Here is a 20,127-nt window from a genome sequence, read left to right on the forward strand (position 1 = left end):
CTCTCACGACAGGTGCTGGAAATGGCAGCCAAGGAGGGCTGAAGCCTAAAAAGCATGGGAAAATTTTCATGTGGATATACCATTACCACTGTGAATGCCTCTGCGTTTGCAGCAGCAACACAAGTTACATGGAGAATTGTCTCCCCTCTTCCCTTTCACCTTTAATGCATATTCTGGAGAAGGGGCCCAGGTTTGCTGAACTACTATATTACCTACTAAGTTCAGATGAATGGACAATTTCCTCAAGCAGAAAATGAGGCCTAGCATAACATGAACAGGCAGCACGAGAACAGAATATCAAGTATGACATGGAGGAAAATATTACACTTCATGCAAAGGGGGCATCTCTGTAAGGAACTTGATGTTCGTTTTATTTTCCCATCCTTTAAATAGAGGTCATACACTCCACTGTGACCCATGCTTTTATGTATGTGAATTTCCCCCCCCCCCCCTCTGAACAACATGAACTTTGAACAGGTCTTAATTCTACAGAAACAATACACATGGTTCCTTCATGCACTTTTTAAAAAGAGTCCCGTCATCCCTGAAGTTTGGAAGAATAGATCCAGCGCTTAATTTTTGTCAAACTGTTGCGACAGTCACTAAAGGGCAACATAGGCTTAATTCACAAATGGATCTGAACAGGGCACAATGAGATATTTGCTGTTCAAAAGAAAGCCTTCAGTTTCAAGAAAACACACTTTGCAAACTGTTGCTATACAAATACCATAAAATAATAATAAAAACTGTGCTTATATATCGCTCTTCTAGACAGATTAGTGCCTCACCCAGAGCAGTGAACAAGTTAGTGTTGTTATTATCCCCACAATACAGCTGGGGAGCTGGGGCTGAGAGGAGTGGCTTACCCAAGGCCACCTACTGAGCTCATGCCAGTAGTGGGATTCGAACCAGTAGAGCGCTGATTCGCAGTCAAACCAATTAACCACTGTGCTACTGTCATATTTTATTCCAGAACATATCTTACATTGGGAAGCAATTTCAGTTTGGGGCTCTGATCCGAAACACATTTCTACTGTGGAAAAATATTCCAGCATTAAGTCTTGCATGTTCTTTCTCTTATACAGTCACTTTAGAAGTCTGTTGAGGCTTAAAACTGAAACTAGTACTGGCTTCTTCGCAATGCAAGAGAATGAGTCAAATTCTAAGGCCGATTTTAATACCTAAACACAAAATCTTTAAAGACTATTGTGTGACATGAGCTTGGATAAGGAACAGCCAACTTTATAATGCTGTTTTTTTTTTTTTTACAACAGACTAACTCAGCTATTCTTCTGGAATTTAATCTCTCTCCCACCCCAGAATATCGCAGAGAAGCAAAGGCAGCTGATGACATTCCTTTATATTCAAGGATGACATTCCTTTATATCCAAGGCAATCCCATATATTTTCTCTACAGTACCACTGGTACTGCGGTAACATTTAAAAGCCCACCTCCACATGTGTATAGCTCCTCGCCACTCAATCATTGCCCCCAATCCAGGCTAGGTAAGGGCTGCATGGTAAAGATCACAATGGTTTGTGGTGTCCTTGATATGGCAGGCTTTTAAATTTTGTATCAGTGCTGTGGAATGAACTCATGGAAAAGGAGCTGCCAGCACCACTGCTTCAAACATCTAAAAGACACCTGCCTTCTTGAATCTGTGCAGTTTTACTCTATAATTTCTTCATAGGGAAATGTTGACACAGTGAAGGTGAAGAATCACTTAGGTTCTTGGGTGGCAACTAAAAGAAGCATCTATAAATAATACATGTAAAATTGAAACAACACTGCTTTAAAATGGGTTTATCTGTTGTTAGTTTTAAAACGAGCAATTTGGTTTCACATTTTATCAATCAAAATAATACAGGGATGGATGTATGAATACAAATCTATGTACCAAACAACACAATGTTCAATCCTAAATAGGGTTTTTCTCCAACAATCTGGATGTGGAAGACCAGTGCTGATGGGATGTGGATATGCAAAATAAGGGCTTCTTTACCCTCCTGCCAGGGCTTCTTTACCTTCTCCTGCCAGTGATTTTTCATTAAAAAATGGCAATATCTTGCTGCTTTCCCCCCGTCATTTTTTTAGTAGAAAAACTGGTATTTGGGAAAACACTGACCAACCCACTGGTCTCCCACTGCACACTGCAGCCTCTATAGCTGCATTTTTAAAAGAAGAAAATGCTGAAGAAAAAGTACACACAGTTTAGCATCATGTGCCCTTTGACCCATAGTCATTATGGACTGGAAAACAGTTACCAGTTTTTATCCAGTATAGCAGTAGTCCCAGATATGCACTGGGCTTGTACAAATCTATTGTTATGACTACTCAACTCTTCTGTTATTGATTCTTGGTGGTTGAGATTCTCGGACATTCCTGATTGGCTGCACCAAACATCTCTTTTAATGCAACATAAGATTCTAGCCAATGCTTCTTGAAGTTCTGGTGTCCTAAATCAGCATTCCTATGCCTCCAACTCTTATGGGGCCTGCGCTGATCTCTGTACCAGCAGTCAGGGTTGCAGTGTTCTAGCCATAACCACTCCCCCCATGCTTATACCAATAAGTCTTGCAGCAATATCATCCTCCTCCCTTTCCAGTTTAGTGCTACATTTTGGGGAAGCTGCCATCCAAAACAGCTTTAATTCATCAACTTCTACATGCTTGTCTCTTCTGCTGGCTACAGGCTCCGCTTCCTTTCAACTAGCCTTCAGGTAATTGTAGTCCATCCAGGTGCACCTTATTCCTGCATGTTTGTTCATTACTTTTGAGCCTTCCTGAGTTGAAACAGACTCAGCTAGCTGCCCGGGTCTTTAGACTTGCTGCAGTGTATTATGGTTGTAACGGTTGCTGGGGATCTGTTGTGTTCTTCTCAGCACACCTTTGAGCTGCTTCGGTGATCTATTAGTTAGCTTACCTGCTCATCCAAATGTTCTACTTGCATCATGACAGAAGAGGGGACTTTCATGAAGTTGCAGCCCTTCCTCCATGGATGGGAAAATGGTAAGAGGAGGAGCTGCAGCCTCGTATAAGCCCCACACCCTCTACATTGCTAACAGGAAGCTGCTTGTGCAAATAAATTCCAAACTAGATATAATATATGAAATAAAAACAGAGAAGAGATATATATGACGGAGTGTTGTGTATCGTTTAGATGAAGTTGCCATTTTAGTCTCATGATGATGTCCTTAAAACCTGACATTGTTCTCTAGGCTCTAGGTATTTCTGGTATTTTTCCACTAGAAAACAACTATTTTAATCTTAGAGTATAAACCGAGCTGCTGGAAAGTAGAAAAGATGGAATGCCAAAATTGTTAAAAAAAACAACATGACCCATTCATATAAACTATTTAAAGGTTTATTGGACTGAATAATGGCAATATACACTTTAAGCCACTAAAAATTACAGTCCTCTGTATAAGATCCACCTTCACATTTAGAAAAAAAATGTAAAAAATACCCAGACAGCCATTTTTGTCATTATTGAGGAGATAGCTTTGCTCTCTGCCACTAGCAGTATCTGGGCACAGTTACTGTTGTTCTTTGTACAACGTACATATTGCTGTATAACTGAACGATATATTGTATATAAGGCATTCTTTGCATAGTTAATGGTGTTTGGAACACTGAATCTGTCAGACGATATGAACTGGAGGCTGAGTGGTTACTAACAGATATTTCAAAGCCGAGTGTCCTTATATATATATATATATATATGTATGTATGTATGTATAAATAGGATTCAGTTGCAAACTGTAATATGCTAGTGAATACAGATACAAAAGCAGAAGCTTTGCTTCTTTGTAACCAAAGCTTCCTTCCATTTCCTAAATAAGCCCTTTTAAAAATTATGCTAGACACAAACCTTTCCCAAACCTAGATGTTCCAAAGAATAATCGCCGATATAATTTTGAGTATAGCTTGCATATGATTTTGTTTTTTGAAACTGCAAGGGTTTGATATATTTTGAAGCAGTGGGTCCTCAAAGCATGATGAGAAAACAGGAATATGCTGGAGAAATCCCAAACTTAATGGTAATCCTACAGAGCAGGAAGTGACATCAGTATAATACCAAAGTACTTCCTTTCGTGGAAACAACGGCATGCTGAAAACCAGTATGGTCTATGGTCCAATCTAGTAACCATTAAGGCTCAACAGGCGGCATTATCTGTACAGGCTAATGAACTGAGAGGGAAACCGGGGGTGGAGAATGCCACAATCATAATTTCAAAAAAGATGATGCTACGGTAGTGTGGTGGTACAACAAAAAAAAGGAATATATCTCTGCTGTTATTCCAGAAATTTAGTATTCATAACTCAAAAGAAAGTTTACATTTCAGTATTTAAGTTTTCAAACTTCCCTCTTGGGAACACGGGCAAGGGCTATGCCAATAGAAGCACTGGCTGTCAAGCATCAGTGAAGCTCAAGTCCTCATGATGGAAGTCTGTCACAAACTAAAACACTAGACCATTCTTAATTCTCAGGACCTCCTTCTATGTATAATGGAGGATGATTTCTTCTCCAAAAGGCTACAAAGCAAGATTAAATTGAATACACTAGAAACTACATTGTACAACTATCTCTCCACCAGAGTGCAGAGGGAACCGATACAATGTTTTAAATCTCAATGCATAGTCTTCAAAGATGCCAAGAAAAACTCTGGTCTTGAATCAGGGTTGGAGAAAGACTAAACACTTAGATAGACCAGTTGGACTGGTCTGATATAACTGAATCTTTGTCCATGCTATCTAGAAGGGATCTACTGTGATAGGGATAGAGCAGATACCGTCATGTGCCTGATTTTGTTTGAGGGTCTTACTCTCACATCCAAGAACAGAATCCTCAAATATCATTTCACAGTCCCTTTCTCTAAGCCCACAGAATTCTTGAAACTAAACACATCGATCCTTTCAGTCATGTTATTACAATGACTTATTCTGAGTTACTCAGCTTCAGCCAAACAGAAAGTCCCATATTATGAGGGGATATTTAGTTTTCTGTTGTGTATACGTATATCTGGTTGGATTTGTTTTGTTTTTCTTTCAAGCCTTTAAAGATGCCAAAGGAAAAGCCTTAGGAAGAGTCTAGGGATAACTTCATATAGTCTTCAGTTCTGCAAAGAGAAACAAGAAGAAAAATAAAGAGAATGCATTTCAGTCATTTCACCTTTGGCGGGATATCACTATTACTTTCTGTGATAATTGGAGAAGAACTCCGTGCAGGGAGGGAATTTCTGATGGTTTCTGAATCACATAGGCACACACACAAAGCAAGTTAGCAGAGAGAGTGCTTCAAGGTTAAAGGCATTTTTGCTTCATCATCTGCAGCAGGATAGTCTAATCCCAACCCACTCCCTCAATGAAGTGAGAATCCATTAAAACTCTCTGCTTTGCACCACTTGTATTTCAAGCACTGCTAGCCGCATAAACTGATGAACATCCCTTGACATTTTTGCAGATTTAGAGTCTCTCTATACAAGACATTTTACATGGGGAAGCTCAAGTGACTTACTTTCTGTGTGGTCTTATATTCAAGTATTCTCTGTCTCCCTAGCAGTGCATGTGTATCCACAACGGGAGAATAAATGTTAAGATCTTTTTCTTGAGCATCACTGTGTAAGATGTCTTGCGCAGAGAGACTCATAAACTTAATTTGTTCCAGCATTATTCCCAAAGCATTTCATACTCTGAACATTCCAGGAAAACTGGATCACTTGATCAACTGCCAGTTTTGTATAATACCTGCTCAAATTAATGGGACTCCTGATTAATGACAAGCACTGTGATTCTTAGCTGTGGCACTAGGATTGCTTTGGAGTTAATAAAGTTGGTGTACAGCCAATTCACTGTTGTCAGAAGCCCAAGAAATTGGAGTTTGCAATGCATTACTAGAGTGCTCAGCTAAAAGCAACCTTTTTATCAAGGGCAACAACCCCTTCTTGAAAATGCACATATTCCAGCATTATTTTCTTCTATTATATTTATTTGCATACAGATCAGTTTATAAGTATTATGGGAGCACATACTTGGTAAGAACAGCTGCTGGCACTGTATGAACATCAGTAATCATATTCCATAGACTACAGTGCTCAAAACTGCTGTTAATATCACCCACATCTTATGATAAACAAAATTAGTTTACACCGAAGTATCCTGTATATAATGTGCATCCTATACTCTTTATGCTGGAATGGCTTGCAGTGATTTACAAGAGACGGTGTGGTCTTTTCATGCTCCAAAACATCAGTTTCCTTTTATAGGGTGGAAAGGTGGGGAGGGAAGAGGCTATGGGGGGCAATTCAATTACTCTGGAATGGCCCTAGTGAAGTAAATTAGGCTAAAGCCATGTAAACAATAATAGATCGATGAGGATATAGTCAACAAGCTGCTTAAAGCTGGAGTGCCCGTACTTAAACCAGTTTCGCCTCGTTTATGTCAAGGGAGCTTAATGACTTAGTGAGAGACTGTGCATTTGATGTCTCCTTCTGCACTCTTCAGAAATGTCCTTCTCGAAATAGCTTTGTGTGGGAGTAAGAGACCTAATGATCTGCAAAAGTCCTGTCAAGTCTTCATAAGCTGTTCAGCCAAACAACTGTTGCTTTCACATACCACCAGTCTCTATTTAAAATACTTATTCACTCATTTCAGCTGAATAATTTTTCTAACGATTTTTAGGAAGTGAATTTTACCATCAGAGATACCCTCATGCTTTCAAATTCTAGATCAGTATCATTGTCTTCTAGTTGCCTTTGCAAACTGCAGATACAGAATTGTTTAAGGCAACAAAAAGAAACTTTTCGGAGGATATAGTTCTTCAGAATTCTATCTTTGTGTATAAATCAGGGACAAATCAGACCTAAATCACTAGGATTTCCTCCGTGTGTGCACGTGCACACGCGCGCATGCATGCTTGAGCTCCCAAAAGGAGGAATATAAGAAGAGGGCAAATTGAATCAGGTCTACAGCACTGGGGGAGAAGGTCCCAACCACCATTACATAGTTTTTCTGAGAAAAGTTTCATGCATATATAGAGCTGCTATTCACCCCACAGGAGTGAATAAATGGAACAAATAGCAGCTCCAGAGAAGTAAAAAAGATGCCATAAGAACCATGTTATCTGTTAAAGGATTTTTTAGACCTATTTCTAAAAATCTTCTTGTGAGCTTACATCCCACCTAAAAGCACAAATAACTAAAGTAGCCTTGCTCTAGTGTTACAATTCTTCCTGCTGTGATATCCTTCAGGCAGGGGTTATTTTGTAGAAAAAGAGCTGGAGGAACTCATTAGCATAACTCATTAGTATATGCCACGCCCCTTGACATGACCAGAAGTGTGTCATTAGCGTGCCTGATTTGCATATGCCACACCCTCTGACATCACCTATCTTGGCTGTTTTGGACCCAATCTTGGCCATTCAGGGCCGAAATTGGGCCCAAAATGGCAAAAAGGGGCTGAAAATGGCCAAAATGGTCAGGATCGAGCCGCTGCTGAGTGGGAGAGTGATCCACCACCTATCAGAGGCCCGTTTCGGGCCGTTTTGGCCCCAATCCAGGCTGAAATGGGCCCAAAATGGCCGAGTCAGGTGGGCGGGGCCACCTGACATGTGACCGCTTTGGGAAACTGCCAGAACTGTGTTCCGGTACATTCCCCCTCGAAATGAGCCCTGCCTGCAGGTCAGGTAAGTCTCGGGTAGGCAAGAAGGGTCACTGAGCAAGGTATAAACATATTATTATGATTAAGATTTAACTTTGAATGAGCTCCTTCCCAGAAGTATAACAAAAATATGGCTCCAGCATTTCAAATGTTTGTATAATTCATTTATCACTCAAGCTTATCAGATGCCAAGTATTCTGGGAAATGCGTCATTTTGCATCATTCTGGCAGGGTGTTTTTATTAACTCTTTTGATCTTTTATTCTGTAAACAATTAGTGCTAAGGTATATAAAGCTCTCTAATGTAACTGGTTTTTTTTAAGAGATCATTAATACAGAAGATCTTGAAGATTAAAATCCAGTTGAAACCAGAGACTTTCTTGTTGGGAATGATGGACAGCCAGTTGGAAAGAAGCTTTGGAACTTTGTTTTCCTATTTGATCGCAGCAGCAATAATACTGTATGCTTGAAAATGGAAAACTCCAGTATTGCCTACAATGGAGGAATGGTGGGTAAAAGTTTTGGAGTTTGCGTCAATGGCAAAACTTACTTCACTGAACCATTTATAGACTTTTTACATGAAACAGATAATAATGACTTGATGATATTTGGATTTATGGATTAAGAATAATATGAACAATAGAAAGAAGAGGGCTCTTATGTTTAACACAGAATAAGAGAGACTTTGAAAATGGTATGTATTTGTTGTGGAGAAAATCTGAACTCAGTTTATAGATCAGTGTTAGTCTTTATTATTACTAGTTACTTGTTTGTTATTTTATGTCTGTATGTATTGTTAGTGGTGGGGGGGTTAGAATGGTGTGTTTTTATCTTTTATGTTCACTGTTTATAGTTTTTATGTTTACTGTTTATAGTTTAAATAAAGAAAATTCTTACTGGAAAAAAATAAAAAAGAAAGAAATCGAATACACAATCTGTATACACTTAGATCTGATCACACACATGTGCCAGTAGATGTTCAGAGGCATAGCAGGCACACAGGGTGGAAGAGAGAGCAGGTGCATGTTTGCTTCCCACTGGGCTGAGGAGCCTGGAATGCTTTCATATTTCTGATCTGGTTCAATCAATCCGTAGCCCAATTAAATCAAGCCAAAAGCACTTATATTTTAACGTGAAATGTAAGGAACTCCATAATGCCCGACTATCCAGCAATTAATCTGATGCAATATCAACACACTTCACTTGACTCCAAAAGGAGTCCCAAGTTTAAAATACTGCTGACACAGAACATCAGGAATGTGTTAGCAGCTGGAGAACGACAGGCTGCCTGTGGAAGACTCCGCATAAAACAGGACTCACGAGAAACATGCAGTGAGAAAGATGGTCAGGTGAGGCAGAGGACAACAAAGACCGGAGGAGAACTAGCAAATGAGCATAAACAGAAAAGACTCAAAAGCTCAGGGCAGCGGCACTCTCATCTTCTGTAGGACTCTGCATTTCAGAAAAAAGATTTTGGCTCCGGGCACTGGCAGTGGCAAGTGATTTTTTCGCCTCATTTACCATTATGAACAGTGAATATATATTTTCAGTTGTGCCTCTCCTACAAAAGGATACTCGCCATAATTTGTGACACATGTACACCATTGTTGCCAGATGAAGGAAAAACCCTTTTTTCCTGTCTGAGGAGAAGCTGAATTTGAACAGACTGGCCAGTCCTTGCGTCAATTATAAAGTAACACACCCCTCCCCTCCCACTACTCAACACTTCTTAGAGAAGGGTTGGGCACAGTATCAGTTGGCTGACTGCTTCCTTCTATTGCTCAAAAGCCCCTCTTCCCGGCACATTGCAAGGAGTTAAAAAGTGAAATCACTCCTAAAATAAAAGCACCCCAAATCTTTCGATCTAGTAAACATGCAGGAACTTGTGAAAACAAAGCGCACTTTCTCACTTAAAACATAGGGGGGGGGAGGGGGTAGCAATCCGTTTTCAATCTGAAGCCAGGTAAATATATCATCATTACAGGGACAAAGGCAGGAGAAGGACAAAGTCCCTGCACCCTCTCCTGTCTCTGTGTACATCGAGGTAGACAAGAGGAACTTCTGCATGGCCGAGAGACACTTTCAACCAATTATATGCCTACTGTGTTTAGAAATATATGACAAGTTGATCATCAGGTAGTTGAAGCGTGCTGTAGAGTTTGGCCGTTTTTACACGTCTTACGACTCCAGTATGTCGCGCAAAGCTCCCGCAAGGACAGCATCTTCCTGGCGCGATTTTGCATGAGAACCAGGAAATTGAAACAGTTCAGAGAGATGCTTTGATAAAGGCATAGAGGGCTATAGACTTTACTGCTGGGTACCATCTGTTGCTGTAACTATGCTCCTACTGGATAGTTTCTGTATCATTTAATAAATAAGTCATGTTAAATCACGTTATGTTTCGTTCCAGTATTGTTTCAGCTCTGTATCAGATTTCTGCTTGTTTTCAAATTTCTGCAATCCATCCCCTATTGTATTGTTTGTTGTATGTCCCAGCTGTTGTTCATATTGACTTACACTGTAATCTGCCTTGAGTTTCAGTGAGAAAAGCAGAATATAAATAAACAAACAAATAAAATGTGCATGAGCTTGGCTTTTTGCTGTGTTTATAGGATGCTTCCTTTCTTGCCCCACCCCTTTTCTGGGTTCAAACCATCTCCTGATGGTTGTGATATACAAATGCGAGTACTTGGGTGAATTAGAGTTTCCTGCCACGCACTGGGACTCTAAACTATGGTTTAACCCAGGTTTAGAATACCAGTTTCAGGGGGGTGTAAATAATCTCTGGTTGACCAGGTGCTTGCATTTGTACAACACGTGTTTCTGACTGGGGATACTTAATTGTGCGTTGCGTGAGAAAAGAGGGGTGAAGAGGGAGGAGTGCGATCAGCACACAAACATAGCAAGAAGCCAAGTTTGTGAATGTTTTCTCTAATTGGCGCTTATTGTAATTTCTGAATGCAGTCTGTATGCTAGCAGCCTCAAAGAAGCTTAGTTCTGCCTTCAATTACCCAGTCTGCATCATAATATATAGTCTGTTTCTAAACACAACAGCAAATTAACACAAAGCAATTTGGCCATTACTTTCTAAAGCATCTTCATTATTTCTGGTTGTCACTATAAGTATAGGACCCTGAATGCCTTGGGAAACAAGAAGTGCTAGAAACAGCATCAAGTGGCCATCATAAAACACTGGATAGGAAGTTTGTCGGAGAACAGCAATTTTAATTGTGGGATTTTTCCATTTTTATGTCATCTTATTACAAATAATATGTATTTCTTATGCAGCACTTCAGTCAACAACTTTTGACCAAGCAGGCACTTGCAAGGCATATTTTAAAAAGGCACTGACATGGTTCAAATAGAACAACAAACCATGGCTTGCTGTTATGGGAAACAGCCTGTGTGGGATCGCTGGGTTTGTGTACTCCATATCTCTCCCATAGCTCAATAATGGAAAAAAATTCTGCTTCTGTAGGAAATTGTAGTTTTGGTTACATCAGAATCAGAAATTACGGTTTCCTTACCTACAAACCAGGATTAACCCATAATTTGGAGCTGTGTGGGGAAAAAAACATTCTTTGTGATTTGGACATAACAAAAATTATTTTCCATGAAATTGAGCCAAATGTGAATGGAAGGGGAGGGGAAACAGAAATGTGAGTTTATTCCCATAATAACTCATGAGTTGTTCCTGTAATTATGACTTGCTGTTAAATGTGAAGTATTCCACCATATACCCCAAAAGCATGGGGGGTGGGGTTGGACGTCACTTCCAGTTTCAGAACAGGAAGTGAAGTCAAAATGACCAAGGAATTTCCAAATCTCGATGGGTTTTGCCATAGAGATTTGAAAATTCCTAGAGCACTGTGACATCATTTCCTGTATTGGTCAATGCTATCTCCCCACTCGCTCCCACTGCTTCATTGAATGGGAGGGGGAGCTTAGTAGGAAGTTGCCTGCCAGAACCGGGTATGTGGCAACCCTAACTGTGCTGGAGGTGTTTACACTAAATCAAAATACAACTGTAGCTATCTTCACCTTGTGATGAGTAGAATATTAGATGTTGTCTGTTACGGCAGTTTTTATGCTGACTGACAATCTGAACAGTTCTACAGACTATACTTGTACAGAAATTAATACCTGGGAATTATGTTAATTATAACAACATTCCAGTAGTGGCCTTAGACTCCTACTGTTCCTTTCCACTTTTGAGGGCTCTATCGTGCTGCAGAAGATGAAAAGCAAAAAAGAACGAAAACTTACCAGCCTCTCTCATCCCAAAGAAGCACCATGCCGGACAGGAAAGCAAAGCTGCTGAGAAAGAAGTGGGGAAACAAGAATGCAAGCAGCAAAAGGGCAAATGACTATACAAGGAGAAGATCTATACCATTCCAGGGCTACACACATAATGAAGCAAGCAGAAGTCATGGAGAAGCAAGCAGAAGTGGGAGCATGCACTGGAGAGCAGGGTTGGCAGATGCCAAAGGGAGCCTGCCCCAAATGTATCCTCTAATACCGCCTTCAAAACCTAGCTGTGTTTGTGGATGGGAAGCTGGCAAAATATTAAGCTGCTGTATGCAGTCATCTGATTCCTTTGCACAATTCTAGTCCAGAGCAAACTTGTTTTAAAATCAGCAGTGAAGCAACGGTGAGTTGTATGTAGGACGAAAAATCCTATTTGCAATCCCTAAAACCAGAGGCAGAATCCAAAATGGAAAATTCTGCTCCTTCCTGCCCTATTCTATAGCATTTTTGCAACAGGTTATCATATAATACAATTAAGGATAGAAGTAACAGCTTCTATAGGAAGAGTTTCCAATTTTGGTTGCCAGAACTGCTGCAAGCACTCTCCCTTGAATTTCAAGTGAGGAACAGAATAAACAAGAGTCTTCCATGTCTACCTATGCTCACACATATCTCCTGTTCCTCAGGTTCAAGACTAAGCCAGCTGTGATGGTATATGACTGCTACAGAAAACAGTTGCCTCACATCTGTTCCATCCTCCTGCTCTGTAATTTCTAACAGAACTCAGTTGGTATTATGATGTCACAATAATCTGCATTGGCTGTCAGATGCAGAAACATGAAACATAATGACATCACAATGTTAGGTGAATTCTATTAGAATTAAGGAAGGAGAGAAAAAAATAGGTGTGTGGTTGTTGTTTTCAGTAGCCATCACGTATTTCCTATAGCACCTAGTTTAGCTATGATTTTTCTATCTCGCCTATCAACTAGCATTATCAGACTCCAACAATATCAACGTGATTAGATTTTGCCAGGATTTAATTTTGTTGCCATTTTTCCAGAAGACTAAAACAGCTGAAATATTCTGGATCATATTTTGACTCTATGAACTTGGGAAGTGTTTTACATTGTCCCTAGACCCTTTTCTACTCTAAAGTGAGGATCAATATTTAAGATCAAGCATGTGGACCCCCCTAAATGAAATCCATACAAACCATTTCTGAGTTTATAACTCTGCGCTCCCCAAACCTTAAATTAATACGGAGGAGAAAAGCCATTCTCTATTTCTCTTATCCACAACAATGCAATAGGATACTAAGAGAAAAATTTGCAACAGGATGGATACAGGAAGACACATTACTATAACTGCCACACCTCCTGAAGTTCTATTTATCTTGAGCAATAAATAAAAGTTTCCCAAGGCAAGTTAAAGCTGTATTATCCTGCAGAACATGCTGGACTTCAGAAAGGAACTCCAATGTAGTGATCCATTGTACTGTACTCTCAATGTAGTGAGAGCCAGTTTGGTGTAGTGGTTAAGAGTGCAGGACTCTAATCTGGAGAACCGGGTTTGATTCCTCACTCCTCCACTTGAAGCCGGCTGGGTGACCTGGGGTCAGTCACAGCTTCTAGCTTTCTCAGCCCCACCAACCTCACAGGGTGTTTTGTTGTGGGGTTAATAACAACATACTTTGTAAACTGCTCTGAGTGAGTGTTAAGTCATCCTAAAGGGCGGTATATAAATCAAATGTGATTATTATTATCCATTAAATCTCTGTTTCTCCCATCGCAGTTCGGTAATATGCTGAGATTTTCATTAAAGATCTCTCTCACACGCACTTGCACAAGGAACTACAATTCTTAGGCTTCACTGGGAAGAAGAAAGAACAATTAAACTAGTTTAAATCTGCACTGTGGATATGCCCACAGCAACCGTAAAGTGAAGAGATTTTGCTGCTGGGAATCCAAAATCAGATTCCAAATCAGAAAAGCTGGCTAAGGGCAACAGAGGGCGCTCCCATGCCATGAATGTTACAGTCTTCACACAGGAAAGCAGCAAAAATAGAAGATTGGAAAGAATCACATCTGCATTCAGATCTTTTGAATTCTTACAGCTTTCAGGACCTACTGCCAATATTAATAGAACTAGAGATATGCAAAATTATTGAAAAATCATTTACTAAAGATTCCTTTATGCCTCTGATCCTAAAATGCCTGTGTCAGACCTCTGGATTTATTGGGGGGGATAAATAAATAACACCAACTCCACTGAAATCAACCAAAGGTACTTGCAGGCAGTGTGTGTTCAGGGTTAGAATTTAGTGATGCATTCCCTTGAGATCTAAGGGACTAATTTAGTTTTAAGTGTAGGTATGCCAGTATAAATGACTGGTGGCCTGCACTGTATGGCTGCAGTCCAAAAACTACTTACTGCTGAATAGCTCCATAGTCTCATTGGAATATATGAGAGACCGATACTGATTCTCAGGCACCAAGACAAGTTCTATGATGGAAATGAGCCAACGGGAAAAGGGCTTTAAGAAACAGGCTTGGCAAGGCAGTCTGATGCTTGGCAGAGCTCGGAACCCATGCCTGTTTCCTCCTTGCTATTTGGTTTCTCGTTCAAGGCTTCACCTGCTTCTAACCCCTGGCTCTTGCATCATAGCTCCTCTTTACCTCTTGCCCTTTGTACCTAGAAGTGTATCTTTCTTCCTCAATCCACTGAGGATGTGTTTTCTGGCATGACAATTAGCCACAGTCACCAGTATTTGTCTCAAGTGGGTAGCTGTGTTGGTCTGCAGTAGAAGAGCAAGATTTGAGTCCTGTAGCACCCTACAGACCAACAAGATTTCCAGGGTATAAGCTCCCTTCATCAGATATTTTCATCAGCTATCTGACAAGGAGAGCTTTGACTCTCAAAAGCTTATACCATGGAAATCTTGTTTGCACCGGTATTTGTTTATTGTCTTGCATCTAACTTGGACCAGCTTTAATTATACTCCTTGTGTTCCCTTTCCACAACACTCCACATTAAGTGCTGAACATGTTCAACGTGCTTTCTGTTCTGAGACTAAAATGACTGATTATCAGAAATCTGACACATCATATACATCTCAGGAGCATCCTCCATGCCAGCCTATTAGCTACTGTAGAAGATGGGAGGCTAAAGGCTATAAGGTAAAACTAGGGAACTGCAAGTCTTGCCTCTACCATGAACTTGGTAGGTGGTCTTAAGCCAGCTACTCTTTCTCAGCTTCAACCTCCACCCTTTTCCAGTCTGCAGTATAGGAATAATAATGGTGACCTATCTCATGGTGCTGCTGTTGACATAATGTATGTGAAATACTTTTCAGCACTCAGAATGTGCTACATAAACACTAAGTAATAATAATTTTCATAAGCGCGGCTTGTGTATCTTTATAAAAATACATAAGCGCGGCTTGTGTATCTTTATAAAAATCTCTGTAACTGCTGGGAAATTAGTCCTCCCTCTGTTTTGATGCATAAACTACAAGCTAAGCAGTTTATTGTCCCTTAGTGACTATCAGTTCCAGAATGAAAACTGAGCTTGTAAATAACCAAGCAAATTAGAACAATAAACGTAAGTAGACTAAAAGCAATGCATCCTGTAAAGCAAATATATTCCCATATTAAAGAACTAGGGTATAATCCAGCCGAAGTTAGACACATTAAACTCTCCATGATTTCACTGAAAATGAAGCACATGCTTCACTTTCCCACTGCAGCAATCAGAACTTAGTAGTACCTAACTCTGGCTGGATTGTGTCATCAATGTATGATAGTAATTAAGAGCAGGGCTTTTTTTCAGCAGGAAGGTGGTGGAACGGAGTTCCGGCACCTCTTGAAAATGGTCACATGGCTGGTGGCCCTGCCCCCTGATCTCCAGACAGAGGGGAGTTTAGATTGCCCTCCACGCCACTCCAGCGGCGCAAATGGCAATCTAAAACCCCCTCTGTCTGGAGATTGGGGACGGGGCTACCGGCCATGTGACCATTTTCGCCGATGGCGATTTAAACTTTAAAAAACTCCCCCCTTGTTCCAGCTAACCCAAAGTGATGTCATTGTGCGGTCCTGAGTTCTACCACCTCTTTTCCCAGAAAAAAAGCCCTGATTAAGAGCATGAGCTTTGAGCTGGAAAAATCAGGTCTCAGAGCACGTATGACTTACAGGATAGACACAGGCAAGTCTCAACTTCCTACACAGGAACTCTTATTATTGTAATCCGCCCCCCTTCCGCTACATGCTAGTCATCTCTTATCCTTGGTGGAGAGTTTCTCCAGGAATAAAGGTGTCATAAAGTCTGCTGTCCAAAAACATAATCCTAATGCTAAATGGAAATAAGAGCTGAGTTCAGCATGAAGTCAGTCAACTGAACTGAAACTTTTTGAACTTGGAAGGTAGTTTAAGAGTACGAGCTCCTAGGTCTGAAAAAATGACCTAAAGTGCTGAGGTGCTGAACAACTCTTTCCTGGTATTTTGAGCTCTCGGTACCTAGTGGCAGCATACCCTAGAATGGACAAAAAATGCCAGCACAGACATTCCATTAGGGAAAAGCCAGCATGTCCTGTTTCATTATATTGATTTGTGGTGCTCATGGAAAATGAAATGGGGGCACAGAGGGAAAGGAGGAAACTAATTCATTAGTTATGAAGAGGAAGGAGGGAGGGAGGGAGGTGCGAGGGAAAAACATGGGTCAACTTTAGTTTCAAATCACATTAGCAGAGGTTATAGGTGGTACCACTACTTCTAAAGAGCATCATCTCCTTACCAAAAAGTTTTGCAAGAATGTTTGTGGCCGAGGACCTAAGGTACTTGCTACAGGGATGTGAGGTCAGAGGTCAGCTCAATCCTGCAACATAAACGCAGCAAACCTGGGTCACATCACAATAGCAGCATTTGTCAGGCAGTGCCTAACAGCAAAAAAAGAAAAAGAAAAAAAGGTGTGTGTGTGGACGGGATTGCAAATAAGAGGGATGGATGGCATGGCTTTCCTCAGCTGATCCAGCATAGCACCTTACCTGAGGGCAGCCCTGCCCCAACAAACCAGCTAGAAAAGAAGACGGTGTGGAGAAGCCTGAAATGAAAAATTGCTGATGCCACAGCCAGCACTTGGAGGTAAGGAGGAAAAGAAGAAAACAGAACAAAGCCAGAGCTTGGAAAACAAAACACACAGAGAAAACATGGCACGTTGACAAGAAACAGAATTGGTTAGAAGAAATGCAACAATCTGCCAATTAGTGCAGGGTGTTGGGAACAGTTTCGCAAAGGGTTCTGCACAGAGACAGCAAGCAGTAAGTCAGTCTCCCAGGTGAGTTCTGGAAGGTAATACATGGTGCAGGAAATGTCGTCAACTGTGAACTAATCCTCTACTTATACCAGTGGCATTACAAACCAGAAGAGGAAGGGGTTTCAGGGTATACGTTATGAAGAAGTTGTCGTATATAATTAATTGCCTTTCTGTTGAATGAAAGGTTGAAAGAACAGTTACAATCAACTTCAAACAATTCCTAAATGGAGGCCAGAGAATGTCGCCTAGTTATTTTTGCACCAGTTCTCTAACCTTTCGATTCCATTAGCGTCTACACAATGAATGGATAGGTCCACAGAGCAGGTTTTACACAATACGTGTGTTCTGTGATATATATATATAGCTTGTTCAATCACTTTCCAAGCACTCAGGGGTAACACTGCCCCACCTGCCTCTGCAGTTTCAGGCATATCCCCCAGTTAGGTGCGTTAGAAAGCACCTGGTAAGCTCCTATTCATAACTGATGTGCAATATATTGCCCTGAGACTACGTATTGTGCATGGTTCCTACCAGGGGTCATTATGTAGAAAAAGAGCTGCAGGAACTCATTAGCATAACTCATTAGCACAACTCATTTGCATACGCCACACCCCTTGCCATCACCAGAAGTGTGTCATTAGCATGACTGATTTGCATATGCCACACCCCCTGACATAGCCTATCCTGGCTGTTTGGGGCCTGATCCAGGCCGAAACAGGCCCAAAATGGCCAAAAATCAGGTGGGTGGGGCCACCTGACGTGACCTTTTTGGAGAACTACCGGAACTGCATTCCTGCGCATTCCCCCTCAAAATGAGCCCTGGTTCCTACAGAGTAACAAGGGCAAATGTTAAATAGGTATCTATGTTGCCAAATAAAATTCCTAGATGCCTAGCAACATCATTCTTTTTTGCTCCCCTGGGACATTTTGATAAGGGATCTCTGAGAAGGAACTGTAGGGTCACATTAGACATGAAATAAGACTGGGAGCCAGTTTGGTGTAGTGGTTAAGAGCGAAGGGACTCTAATCTGGAGAGCCAGGTTTGATTCCCCACTTCTCCGCTTGAAGCCAGCTGGGTGACCTTGGGTCAGTCACAACTCTTCCAGAGCTCTCTCAGGGCCAAGCTACAAGTGACGAATGACACTTGAACGACAAGTGTATTGTGAACAGGGAGAAATACACTTGTCGTTCAAGTGTCATTCGTCACTTGTAGCTTGGCCCTTACCCACCTCACAGAGTGATCGTTCTGAGTATAATAATAACACACTGTAAACTTAACTGTGTTAAGTTGTCCTGAAGGGTGGTATATAAATCAAAAGTTGTTGTTAGCAATACTATATCAATACAATGGTTTTGGGAAATCAATATGTGAAAGGGATAGTCACCTAGAGCCTCTTTTACTGCTGATGCCTCAGAGGGAAGCTAACTTATAGTTGCTAACTAACTTTTGTATTAATAACAGCAGAAGAGATGTAAAGAGCCCAGTATGTTAGCTCTTCGTGGATCCTGTAAACATTATCAACAGAAGGGGAGAAAATCCTGTACTGATATGTTCACAGAGCACAGTTGAATCACATAAATGCACACGTCTCCCGTGCACAGTGATGCGTACACCTACAGAAATGCCACTGTCATGCTTTCTGTATTTCTGCATGTATCATTCATATCTGAACCTACTTCAAAAGTTTAACTTCTAAGCACATGAACTTAGGAATGAGGTGCAAGACATCCTTATGCTTGTGTCAAAATGAGTGTCGGTGCTCAGGAATTGATCCCAGAGAACAACTAGAGGCAATAGGTTGGTGTTTTCATTCTGTTTTCAGTGGTTTGATCTAAGGCATAGACTATCTTACCCTACCATCAGGTAAACTGAAAACTCTCCCTCGGACACTGCTATCCACAGCAAGCTGAAGGCATTTCCATCAGAACCATGGTAGATTATCTGTGCTGGGTGACGGACACAGGGAGTGTGACCCTCTTAATTTTTATGGACCTCTTAGTGGCTTTTGACCTGTCTTTCGAGGAGGAAACTGGGAAGCACTGTTCTGCAGTGCTTTTGGTCCTAGGATTTAGAGTGTGATGCTGGGAGACTGCTGCTCTGCCCCCTGGCATCTGGCCTATATGTCCCATCTCGTCCCCAAACTTTTCAACATCGATGTAAAGGCGCTGGAAGAGGTCGACTGGAGATTTAGGTTGAGTTGCCAGTATACAGATGACACTCCCCTCTATCTTGTGCTTCCAGTAGATCCCAGGGATACTATAGAAACTGTGAAGGGGTGCCTGGAGGCAGTTTTGTGTTGGATGAGGGCTAACAATCCGAAACTTAATCCCAAAAAAACGGAGGTGCTACTCATGAGGGGAAGGTTTGACCCAAGAATTGGGAAGGCTTCTGTTCTGGATGGGGTTGCACTCCTCCTAAAGGAGCAGGTTTGTAGTTTGGTGTTGTTGGTGGACCCAGGCCTCTTGCTGGATAAACAGGTGGCAGTGGTAGCTAAGGGTGCCTTTCATCAGCATTGGCTAGTGAGCCAGCTGTGGCTCTTCTTGGGTGGGAAAGATCTTGCCACTGTGGTGCGTGCACTGGTAACATCTTGATTAGATTACTCTATGTGGGGCTCTATGCTCTATGTGGGGCTACCCTTGAAGACTGTCTGAAAGCTACAGTTAGTATGTAATTCTGTGGCTAGAATGCTGACAGGAGTGGGTCACAGGGATAGGGTTGCCAGTTTCCATGAAACCTGGAAATCTCCGGAATCACAGTTGACCTCCAGATGAGATCAGCTCCTCTGGAGAAAACAGCTGTTTTGGAGTAAGAACTCTATGTGATAAAGCCCTACTGAGGTCCCCCACTCCCCCCACAGCATGCCTGATCTAGATTCCACAAATCTCCAAAAATTTCCCAACATGGAGCTGG

At 41.3% G+C, this 20,127-nt stretch overlaps 1 protein-coding gene across 3 annotated transcripts in view; it reads right to left on the reverse strand.

Moving 5' to 3' along the window:
* The window catches only part of MXRA7 (matrix remodeling associated 7), a 72,526-nt gene that overhangs the window by 1,477 nt on the left and 50,922 nt on the right, over window positions 1–20,127 (reverse strand). The window contains exons 4-5 of one of the 3 annotated variants that reach the window (XM_054978735.1): window positions 16,698–16,778; window positions 5,033–5,120 (exon numbers count right to left, since the gene is read on the reverse strand). The exons of 1 other annotated variant lie outside the window; for it this stretch is intronic. In XM_054978735.1, coding sequence (XP_054834710.1) covers window positions 16,745–16,778 — 34 coding nt within the window. In that variant the 3' untranslated portion in view covers window positions 5,033–5,120; window positions 16,698–16,744. Of the gene's footprint in view, window positions 1–3,348; window positions 5,121–16,697; window positions 16,779–20,127 lie in introns of those variants that run through there. One more of the 3 variants, XM_054978734.1, reaches the window with a different exon arrangement.

Source organism: Eublepharis macularius, chromosome 4, assembly GCF_028583425.1.
Source record: "Eublepharis macularius isolate TG4126 chromosome 4, MPM_Emac_v1.0, whole genome shotgun sequence".
NCBI lineage: Eukaryota > Metazoa > Chordata > Lepidosauria > Squamata > Eublepharidae > Eublepharis > Eublepharis macularius.